General features: G+C 43.8%; 1 protein-coding gene across 1 annotated transcript; it reads left to right on the forward strand.

Annotated features, from left to right (window-relative positions):
- The first annotated feature begins 375 nt into the window (after positions 1–375).
- On the forward strand, positions 376–2028 carry LOC131378766 (protein NYNRIN-like). The gene has a single exon (XM_058423966.1). It carries the CDS (start codon positions 698–700, stop codon positions 2000–2002), a length of 1305 nt encoding a protein of 434 aa, XP_058279949.1. The 5' UTR covers positions 376–697; the 3' UTR covers positions 2003–2028.
- Positions 2029–11818: the final 9790 nt, after the last annotated feature.

The following is an 11818-nucleotide window of genomic DNA, read 5'->3' on the forward strand; positions in this document are numbered from 1 at the left end:
CACAGCAGCTAAAGGATGGCCAGGGTGCCTCAGAGCAGTTGCAGCAGTAGCAATAAACATCCAAGAAGCACGCAAATTCACCCTAGGCCAGAAGATGACTGTGCTAGTATCTCACACAATGTCTGCAGTCCTTGAGGCAAAAGGGGGACATTGGCTCTCCCCACAGAGATTTCTGAAGTACCAAGCCATACTGGTAGAACAAGATGATGTTGAAATTGTGGTAACTAACATTGTGAACCCAGCTTCCTTCCTCAGTGGGAGTACAGGAGAAGCAGTGATCCATGACTGCCTGGAGACCATTGAAGCCACATACTCCAGCCGCCCAGATCTGAAGGACGCCCTGCTTGAGGATGCTGACACCTGGTTTACTGATGGAAGCAGCTATGTCGTCAGTGGAAGAAGGCACGCTGGGTATGCAGTTACCACAAGCAGAGAGGTAATAGAGTCTGGGCCATTACCAACTAATACATCTGCACAGAAGGCTGAAATAATTGCCTTAATCCGAGCCCTAGAGCTGGCAAAAGGAAAAGAGATCAACATCTACACGGACTCAAGGTATGCATTCGGAGTGGTTCATGCTCACGGAGCCATCTGGAAGGAAAGAGGACTGCTGAATTCACAAGGCAAGAGTATTAAACACGCACAAGAGATACTGAGGCTATTAGATGCCATACAACTACCTGAGAGAGTAGCCGTAATGCACATAAAGGCACACCAAAAAGTGAGCTCTGAATTGGAAGAAGGGAATATGCTGGCGGACAGAGAGGCAAAAGAAGCAGCAAAAGGTGAGGTACCCGATAAGGCTGTTGAGGCAGCATTGATTCCAGATGGAAAAGTTTCTATTGAAGGTAAGCCAGTGTACAATAAGAAAGATAAGAAACTTATCAAGGTAGAAAAGGCAAGTTATAATCAGGAGGGATGGGCTGTAACAGAAGAAGGGAAACTTGTAGTACCCTCCTATTTGTTGTGGTCATTAGTACAGAGGGAACATGAGAAAACACACTGGGGAATAGATGCCCTGTATAACCATTTGAAAGAAAGAATCATGGCCAGGAAATTGCAGGGCACAGTGATACAAGTAACTCGTCAGTGTAGTCTTTGCCTCCGAACTAACCCTAAAAATACCCCAAAGCCTAAAGTGGGACAAATTGGGAAAGGTTGTGGACCTGGGCAACAATGGCAAATTGATTTTACAGAACTGCCCAGGAAGGGAGGGTATCGTTACCTATTGGTGTTAACTGATACCTTTTCAGGATGGCCAGAAGCCTTTCCTGCCAGGACAGCTAAGGCCCGAGAGGTGACCAAAGCGCTGTTGCAAGAAATAATACCACGATTTGGAGTTCCAGCCACCATATCCTCAGATAGGGGACCACACTTTATTTCGAAAATTGTGCAGCAAATAAGTCACCACCTGGGAATAGACTGGGAATTGCACACCCCATACCACCCTCAATCTAGCGGCCAGGTGGAAAAGATGAACCATTTGATTAAACAACAAATTGTAAGATTGGGGCAAGAAGCAAATTTGCCCTGGCCTCAGGCTCTCCCATTGGCCTTGTTGCGAATTCGGACAAAACCAAGAGCAAAAGAGAAACTAAGCCCTTTTGAAATATTGTATGGAAGGCCATATGCAGTTCAAGAGGGAACAGCATCCATTCAAGTAGGGGAAGAAACCCTACATGGATATATGGTGGCCCTAAATAAACAACTTAGAGAAATTGAGAAGTATGTGGCTGGAACTCAAAACAGAGAACTAGATGGGCCAGTACATGATGTACAACCTGGGGATTATGTGTATGTTAAGTCTTTTGCAGAAAAAACCTTAGAACCACAGTGGGAAGGACCATTCCAGGTGCTCCTCACTACCTTCACTGCAATCAAGATCCAAGAACAGAAGGCCTGGATCCATCACTCCCGAGTGAAGAAAGCCCCAGAAGGAATTTGGAAAGCCACACCAGGCGATAACGAACTGAAGCTGAAGCTCACTCGGAACAACGAATAAATGGACTAAGAGTTATTTTGGACATTATGTGGAAAGTTGTAACTATTGTAGTAATTACCTTAACCATAGCAGGAGTCAACGCAATACCACGAAGGTATAATGTGACTGGGATATACCAGTGCCAAGGAAGAGCCTATGATCCTTACTCTCGTAAGGCTTTAAACAAGATACTAAAAGTCACAAATGCAAGCTTGTGGGAGGGAAGAAATGTTTGGGGATGTAAGTATGCATTCGTACAGGATGGGTTCCACGAGGCTTACCATCCACCCATGAAACTCATCAGGGTTAGTCCTGAATGCTGTGATAAATGCTTGAGTACATGTCTAGAGTTTAGGCTCAAAATAGAAGGGTGTGCGATAAGAGGGTATGACATTGACTTTAACATCACTCAGGTGTGTACTGAGTACCATAAGAACCAGACCAAGATCACTCCACCAGTGCCAAGAAAGGCTGTGATCACCAAGATGCCAGCTATTCCAGAAGTGGAGGAACAAATAACTCCTGTAGTTACCAAAATTGGGCCATATGCTATTAAGAAGACAGGAGTTCAGAAGCTGATAGTTAACCCAAAGTGGTCTTTAAAATGAGTAGAAATGGGAGTACAGGTAAATGCTTCACACGTTCGGCCAGAATGTGCCCCATTTCTCAGGAACTCCTTTATGGACTGGACTACTTGGCTTCAAAAAGTATGCCTCCCAATTTTAGGAACAAGAGGGATCTCACTGGATTGCTAGGAACAGGACTGGGAGTGCTGAACACAATAGATTCAGAAGTGTTACTGAATAAATTAACCACAATAGGGAGCGATTTAGTCAAACTACAACAACCTTTGCAATCCTCTCTACTAGCACTAGGTAACAATCACTGGAAATTGACCAAGATATTACCAGAAGTGGGAAGACACAGAGGAGCGAGATCATGAAGTAATAATTAACTGCACTAGGCACAGCTAGTGAAAACATCTCGTTGGCCCTAGGGTGTACTCAGGCACAACTGTGGATGCAATCAGTGGCTGCCGCAGTTATCAGGGAAGGTGGAGAAGGAATATTCCCTGCTGAAATTCGCAAAATTGTCTGGGATAATGCCTCTGATATGGAGAGGGAACTTCAGTCCTGGTGGGTGTTGGTCAATTTCACCTATAACCCTGTGACTAGTGTAGTGACAGCCTTTGTTTTAACTATACACGATGCCTCAGTGGACTTAATACACCCAATAGTCCCCTTAGGATTAAACCATGAGGGAACTGTATTGTACCCTTCTGAACACAGAATGTGGGCACGAGAAATTAAAGGAAAGTGGCAAACTATTAATCTAGAGCCCTGTACTGTGAGGAGACAATTAGGATACATATGTGAAGGGACATTAGAGGGTGACAAAGACACTTGTTTAGACACAGACCAAAGTATTTGTCACTTTGAAACACATCCAGGCAAACAGACAACTTCACTTGTGTATATAGGACAAGGTTGTGTCTGTCTTAGGACAGCATGCCCCATCATAAGGATAGACAACCAAATTGTGAATGAGACTCAATTCAATTTGTGTGTTTGCAATTTTGTTAGAATTAAGGGATGTGATTTTTCCTATCGAGTACCCGTAATATCACATCAATATATAAAGGCCAACCTAGCCACTGTGCAGAAGATACTGCCTGTGCCCATAGGAATGAATTTGACTTTAGTTGCTCAATTGCTGAAGCATCATGAATTGAGAGAAATCTTAAAAGAAATTAGAGATGAAGGGAAAAAGACATTAATTACCATACACCATGATACAGAGACCATCAAAGGGGTTTTTAAAAGGCTTGAGGAACATTTGTCTCATCATTGGTGGGATGTGCTTTTTGGGTGGTCACCAACAGCAACCGGAATATTGAATACCTTAATCCACCCTATAGTTGTGTTGCTTATTTTGGTCAGCATAAGTTTAGTGTTATCCATTGTAATACTTGTTTGGAACTGGAGGATGCTACGACGAGTGGCAGCTTTAACATCACTGTCAAAGGCGTATGGCTTGGTCTTGAGAGACACTAGCTGTACAGCTTGGATAGATGAGGAAGACTCTGTATACTGAGTAAAAGAATTTACTCATTTCAAAGAAGAAGTGGGGAATGAGACGTTAATTTTGAGGAACTAAGGATTTTTTTTGGAAAGTTAAGATAATAAGTTGCTGAACTAGCTGAAGTAGATAGGTAATCTTTGTTCGCAGTTAACAGAAGCCGGATCTTAGATAAGCTACCCCGGATCTTGTAACTCATTTCTTGTCAGGTTTATGTTTATGTAGTTGTCCTTGTCATGAAAAACAGAATGTGGTAAATAAGACATAAGATAGCTGCAGATTTCCTGCTTAAAGGACCCATTGAACACAGGAAACTGTAAGTTCTACCAAGGAATCATTTGTCACGAATGCATTGAAAAGGTAGAAAGGTCAGGACGAGGAAGACTCATCTTACTTCCTCATTTTAGGTGACCCCTCCCCAAAATAGACCCCCGACTCATTTTAAGAAACAAAGTACGCATGCTTAATAGCCTTTTTGCCAATTAGCATACGAAGCGAGGAATGGGAGGTGACAGGGGTATGAATATGCATTTGTATTTTGGATATTCAACACTTTTGTAAATAAAAGACTTTGTAATTACCTGTGAATTTCGCAGTGCGAATTAGGGAACTATCCCGCGTGCTGCCCGGCCGTAATAAACATACACTTTCTAACTTTAAACTGTTAGAGAGTTTTTGTCCGTCACAGTTGGGTATCGATACTAGATCAATACCCATATTTCTTTAATAAATCACCCTCAACCCAGCAGGTTTCAGTCCTGGATGCTCTTGGGCACTTACCCCTCAATCCAGCAGACTTTTTGCTTCACCCTGGGTGCTCTTGGGATATTAATCCCTCAACCCAGCAAAAGTTTTAGTCCTGGATGCTCTTGGGCACCTACCCCTCAATCCAGCAGACTCTTTGTTTAACCCTGGGTGCTCTTGGGATATTAATCCCTCAACCCAGCAAAAGTTTTAGTCCTGGATGCTCTTGGGCAATCACCCCTCAATCCAGCAGACTTTTTGCTTAACCCTGGGTGCTCTTGGGATATTAATCCCTCAACCCAGCAAAAGTTTTAGTCCTGGATGCTCTTGGGCAATCACCCCTTAATCCAGCAGACTTTTTGCTTCCTAGGGGTCCCACCCCTTTTCTAAAATTCAGTCCCAGTTTCCCTGGGGGGGTTCTCTCACTCTTCTTATCACTCGCTTCGTCTCTTTACTGGCCGTCTTTCTCGCGAAAGAACGGAAACGCAGCGTCAGAAACTCCGCACTCGCTTAGCAAGTCTGGGATAACCAGCTGCCTCTCATTCACACACATTCATCCCCCCCTTAACCGCCCCTCCAAACCAATACTTACCTGTCCTTTGTCCTTGGGTCTTTGTGTTCGTGTACACTTTAGTCTTAGGGGCTAACTACCGCGGTTTTAGGGAATCTTTTCCCTTTCTTTGTTTTACTGTCTCCCTTTGTCCATTGATCGTAACCTGCATCTGTCGGTCACAGCAGGGGAACACAGAGCGAGGCTGCCAAACTGGGCAGGGCGCGCCGTCCTCACTCTGATTCCCCTAAGGCACCAGCAGTGAGGTGTAGTAACCATCCTCTGCTACCATAATTGTGATAAACGCCAATCACTTGTTTTAAAATTTTAAAAGTTTAATAGTAAATAAGATGGTTATAAAAATAGAATTAGAGTAAAAAAATTGAACAGTTTTAGAGTTAGGACAATACAAGACAATAAAAACAAAGTTACAGACGTCTGGGTGCCTCTCCTGAGCCACAAGCTCTGAAGAAGGACACCTGTTAACAAAGAATTATCTCTTAAAAGCAATAGCCTGTTGAATATTCATACAATTCATACATAATGCATAAATTCCATTCTAACTAAGAATTGTCTCTGGTTAGTATCACTTTTTTCCTTTAATCTCTATGGCGTCCACCAGGCTGAGAAAAGCAGGAGGAGCTGGTCTCTTCTGATAAGAAAGTAGTAAATTCTTTCTTCTTTGAAAGATTTACATTTTCCTGTGGTTGGTACATAAAAACTACATTTTAACTACAAAACTACATTTACCGTACTATCAAAATATTAATACCACATTAACAATTAGCACAGCATAACACATATAGTAAATATCTTGCGTAGAGCCATATAATATGCACTTTTCACAATACGGTGCACCAATAATTCTTCCACACTTGAACACACAAACCCACAAAACCATGAGACCACAAAACACGGATCCGTTCACACCACACACACCCAGTGCGTGCGGGGCCGCAATCGGGATTTTCCGCGACCCACAACGGGACCCTTCGCATCCCAGAATGGGCTAGCCACTCGGATTATGGATTGTCAAGGTACCTTTAAACCACAAACTGTAACCGGAGCCACTACTGCTCCTAATACACAACAACAAAACCGGTTATTTCACTGCCGCCGCTGCCCCCTCACGGGACACGGACTACCAAGTCATCTTTAAACTGCAAGCTGACACAACAAAAAACAGCTGCCGCTGCCCCACTACGGGACACGAACTACCAAACCACTGACACCAGGCTCCGCAGAGCTGTCACAACTTTTACAAACAAACCCAAGAGGCATATGTTGTGCACGAGATGTCTCTCAGTGTCTTACCAACCGCCTATACCAAGGTACCTCTTCTCAAATATAAACATACTTTTTGTCTGTAGTTCCAGCAGGTTCTGGTCTTTCCCCGGGTAGTCAGCAGGACCGCAGGAGCCCTCTTCCCAGAAAATTCCGGGTGGGCGCCCAGAGGGGTCCTGGACCCCGCTGGCCCCACGGCCAGAGAGAGCAGTCGTCCTGCCTGGCTCACCAAAATGACTTATTAAAGAAATATGGGTATTGATCTAGTATCGATACCCAACTATGATGGACAAAAACTCTCTAACAGTTTAAAGTTAGAAAGTGTATGTTTATTACGGCCGGGCAGCACACGGGATAGTTCTCTAATACGCACAGCAAAATTCACAGGTAATTACAAAGCCTTTTATTTACAAAAGTGTTGAATACCCAAAATACAAATACATATTCATACCCCTGTCACCTCCCATTCCTCGCTTCGTATGCTAATTGGCAAAAAGGCTATTAAGTATGCTTACTTTGTTTCCTAAAATGAGTTGGGGGTCTCTTCTGGGGAGGGGTCACCCAAAATGAGGAAGTAAGATGAGTCTTCCTCATTCTGACCTTTCTACCTTTTCAATGCATTCATGACAGATGAATCCTTGGTAGAACTTACAGTTTCCTGTGTTCAATGGGTCCTTTAAGCAGGAAGACTGCAGTTATCTTATATCATATGTAGCGCATTTTGGTTTTTTGTTACAAGCTCAGCTACATAAACATAAAGCTGACAAGCAATGAGTTACTAAATCCGGGATATCTTATCTAAGATCTGGCTTCTGTTAACTGCGAACAAAGCTTACCTATCTACTTCAGCTATTTCAGCAACTTCTTATCTCAACTTTCCTAAAAATCCCTAATTCTTGAAATTTAATGTCTCAACGGTTTGTTTGTAAAGGCAAATATCTTTTTTTTCCCCATTCATCATTCAGTAGAATCCTTCCCATTGTTTCTCTTATCTCTCAGTGCTAGTTTTATCTACGAGCAGACCCAGGACTTGTTTGTAAAGACAAATTTTGTCATTCCTCTCAAAACTATGTGATGCAAGATGCTTTTTGAAGCTATCTCAGAAGAATAGCAGAGATAATCAGGAAATTCCCCCATTCTTGGATTATCCTATCTGGATGAAGATAAAAGCAACAGACACCAGAACTCCAAAGGAACTGTATATTGCCTGTTATCAGAGGGTGAGACTACAGAGTAGAGCCAGAAAGAGATTTAACTGCAAGGAGCAATATAATGTCGAATTGATGAAATGTAGGCAGGTATGGGGGGGTTGAAACCAAGAAAACATCTAAAGTCAAAGGAATGTTCGAAGAATGCATTAGGGTCTTTGAATATGTAACATGCTGGTGCTTTTAAAGAAGTGTTCTGAGATGGTAATGAGACATTAAATTTGAAGAATTAGGGATTTTTAGGAAAGTTAAGATAGTAAGTTGCTGAATTAGCTGAAGTAGATAGGTAAGCTTTGTTCGCAGTTAACAGAAGCCGGATCTTAGATAAGATATCCCGGATTTAGTAACTCATTGCTTGTCAACTTTATGTTTATGTAGCTGTGCTTGTAATGAAAAACAAAATGTAGTAAATAGGACATAAGATAGCTGCAGATTTCCTGCTTAAAGGACCCATTGAACACAGGAAACTGTAAGTTCTACCATGTGGTGGTGTGAGAATTGTTTTTATTAAGTTATTAAGTTATTTTTGTAAGATTTTTAAGTTATTTTTATAATGGTTGAGTCCACTGTATACCCCTGTGTTCTGCATTGGTTTTCCCTTATGAGTTAGGTTGTTTTGTCTACTATAAAACCAGACGTTTTCTGTCATTCATTCCTTCCCTGCACCTGTCGCTGTCAATCCCCCCCTCTCTCCTCGTGGTCGCCCTGTCTGTCACTCGGAAACCCTCCCCTGGCTTCTGGAAAACTCCGGGAGGGGTGCCGAGTGATAGGCTGGGGCCCGGGAGACCCCCTCCCATCATTTTGTGGTTGGTCCCCAGTTCTATGGTTCACACCCCCGTTTCCACCCCCCCTTAAAAACTGCCGCGCGCCTGGCCTCAGGGTCTCTCCTGGGCAGCAGGTGCAGAGTGCAGAGCTCCGCGCTCCCTCTGTCTCAATAAACCTACGTTACATCCTGCTCGGGAGAGTCCGCCTTTCTCTTAGCTGCCGGGGTTGCTTACGTCATCTACGTGCCCGTCGCTGGTGGTGGAATCCAAGTTCCCACAGGGAGGAAGCGGCGCGCTTGCCTGCCACACCGACCTTACCACGCTGCCACAGTGAGACACTGAGCTAGCCTGTGGCTGCGCTGGCCAGCGCCATTTCTGGACACCGTGACACTACCAAGGATTCTTTGTCACGAATGCATTGAAAAGGTAGAAAGGTCAGGATGAAGAAGACTCATCTTACTTCCTCATTTTGGGTGACCCCTCCCCAGAAGAGACCCCCAACTCATTTTAGGAAACAAAGTATGCATGCTTAATAGCCTTTTTGCCAATTAGCATTCGAAGCGAGGAATGGGAGGTGACAGGGGTATGATTATGCATTTGTGTTTTGGATATTCAACACTTTTGTAAATAAAAGGCTTTGTAATTACCTGTGAATTTTGCAGTGCGTATTAAGGAACTATCCCTCGTGCTGCCCAGCCGTAATAAACATACACTTTCTAACTTTAAACTGTTAGAGAGTTTTTGTCTGTCACAGTTGGGTATCGATACTAGATCAATACCCATATTTCTTTAAGAAGTCATAACTACCTACAACACAGGTCCTTATAAATTTCAGGGGCTCACTGAATTTCTGGCTAAACATGACATATCCCCTTTTCACTTCTATACTGTGTAGGAAATCACAGTGAATCATGATTTTAAAGAGTTAAGATTTTAGGTAAGGGTTAGAAGCAATTTATATTGATCAAGGTGTAAGTTAGATTAGTAAAAGGTAGGTTAATGATTATTAAATGCCTAAGCTAGAGCTAACTGTTATATTATGTGCTTGTTTATAGAAAACATGGAGTAAGTGAACTGTCATAAGAAGAGATTGAAACCAGTAAGATCAATGGCCAGCACCTGGACTTGGTATCAATCAATCAATCACGAAGCAGGGGACCTTGGATTGTGCCAGAGGGTCACAGAGACCTGATGAAGACTCTCCTGACTTCATCCTTTGAGACCATTGACCCGATTCGAGACCACTGACCCAATTCAAGAGAAGAACTGCACACACATGAAGAACTAATAGCCTCATTTTAATACAGAGTGGGGATGGGAGGTGCTGGGGTTATGCATATGTATTGTATGTAAGATCTTGGAAAATAGATAGAGAGCAAAGAGCCTTGTTCTGGGCGGCCACGCTTTTGGAGATGACTCCCATGCTGCCCGCTGGTGAATAAACATACCACTTTCTAACTTTAATTGGTTAGAGGGTCTTTGTCCGTGACTATATCAGTTTTCAATGACTCAATTGGTGAGCCAGCCAGGAGAAGATTCTGCTTGGCTGTGGGACCAGCTCTGGTGAAGGACCCCCTCAGGGTGCGCCTGGCATATTCCTGGAAGAGTGGGCTTCGCTGTCCGACCTGTTCATCCCGCAGCAGACAAGAACTCCTTACTACTAAAACTATGGACAAAAGGGTATGTTTAGAAAAAAAGTTGAAACAGTTTGAACAGTGACCTGTAAGGCATATGCATGGTCAGGAAAGGCTGTTGGTAAGTCGTGGGAGAAGTCCCACGCGCGACTTGTGTCTCTGTAGTTTGCTTGCAAGCTTGATTGGTATCTGGTCAGTTGTATTTGGTTGCCAGCAGAGAAAGCTGTTAAGCTGTTGTACCGGGTGGTAGAGGGCTCGGGCTGTGGTTGCTGGCAGAAGGGGATTTTGTTGTGCCATAGAGGGCTCAGCTGCTAGAATCCGGGGCTAGCAATTGTAAGGGCAAATCCTGGTTTGTGGTTGTTAAACAGAATTTTGCCATTTGTTGTGCTGTAGAGGGCTCAGTTTGCTAGCAATCTGGGGCTAGCAATTGTAAGGGCAAATCCTGATTTGTGGTTGTTACACTGTGTGAATGTGTCCTGACTGTGAGAATGATTGTGAGAGAGTTTGTTGAGACGTGCTACCAGCACTAAGTGACTGAGGAGTTTGGACCAGCGGCTCCGTTTTCGTGTGGCTGAAACGGCTGGGAAGAAACAAAGCAAGTGGGGTGTATGAAAACCCTTAAAGCCCCCTCCCTGCTGTGACTGTGGTGTCTGTGTTTTGGTTACTGGGACGGTATTCACTGTAACTGTATTTTTGAGGCAACATCCATCTTGTGTTGACAGTTTTAAGTGCAGCACATGCTGAGTGAAAGAGTTGATTAGCCTCTGAGAGCTGAAGCGTGAATGTTTTTGAAGTGGATTGAGGACAGCAAAGGACAGGACCAGTTTGGCAAGAAGGAATAAAAGCCCTTGACAAGAGCTTGGTTGTGATTTTAGGTACGGAGGTTGTGTTTGTAGGTTGTTGGAATTAAAATAAGGGTAACTTTGGTCTGAGAACTCAATCTGGCCAGATGAATAAAAGGAATTCCTTTACCCTAGTGGTTTGGGCTTGACTCGTAGGAGTTTGTGAATTCAGCAAACTGGTGGATAGACAGAGAAAATGAGAGAATATATTTAGAAGGTTTATATCAGATGTCTGTTGGGAGACTAGTGGCTCTGGATTGGGAGCAACGGGCTGTGGAGAATTTAGAAAGTCAAGAAGGAGTGAATGGAATAGCTTGTATTTCTGGGAATTTCCCTGCAGCTTTTGGTGCATCTAGAGGTTGTCACTGCGCCTGGGTGCTTGTGGTGGTTTCAGGCAGATTTTGGGAGAAACCCTCCCACGGGACCCCCCTCCCCTCCTCCAACTGGTTCGGGAAAAAAAGATTTCCTCAGAGACAAGTGGAAAAAACCTGTTTATTAAACAGGCAAAGCACTCCCAGCACAATACCCGATGACAAGAGCTTCGTGCCGCTTACGGAGGGATAACAAACTTAAAGAAAGTCTCCTTGAGGGTCGTCACTGTGCTCCACCGCTCTGTCTCTGCTGACGCTGGGAGAAAAGGAGATGTGCAGGGCTGGTCTTGGTGGGGTGGATCCCCTGTGGAGGCCCCCGGTGCTTCCCCAGGTCCTTAGTCCGGAGAGGTTGGAACAGTTC

The sequence above is a fragment of the Hirundo rustica genome, chromosome W, assembly GCF_015227805.2.
Source record: "Hirundo rustica isolate bHirRus1 chromosome W, bHirRus1.pri.v3, whole genome shotgun sequence".
In the NCBI taxonomy this organism is placed as follows: Eukaryota; Metazoa; Chordata; class Aves; order Passeriformes; family Hirundinidae; genus Hirundo; species Hirundo rustica.

What these genes read in the sequence shown, in the direction of transcription:
- LOC131378766 (XM_058423966.1), top strand. Translation starts at nt 698, where the DNA reads ATGCACATAAAGGCACACCAAAAAGTGAGCTCTGAATTGGAAGAAGGG.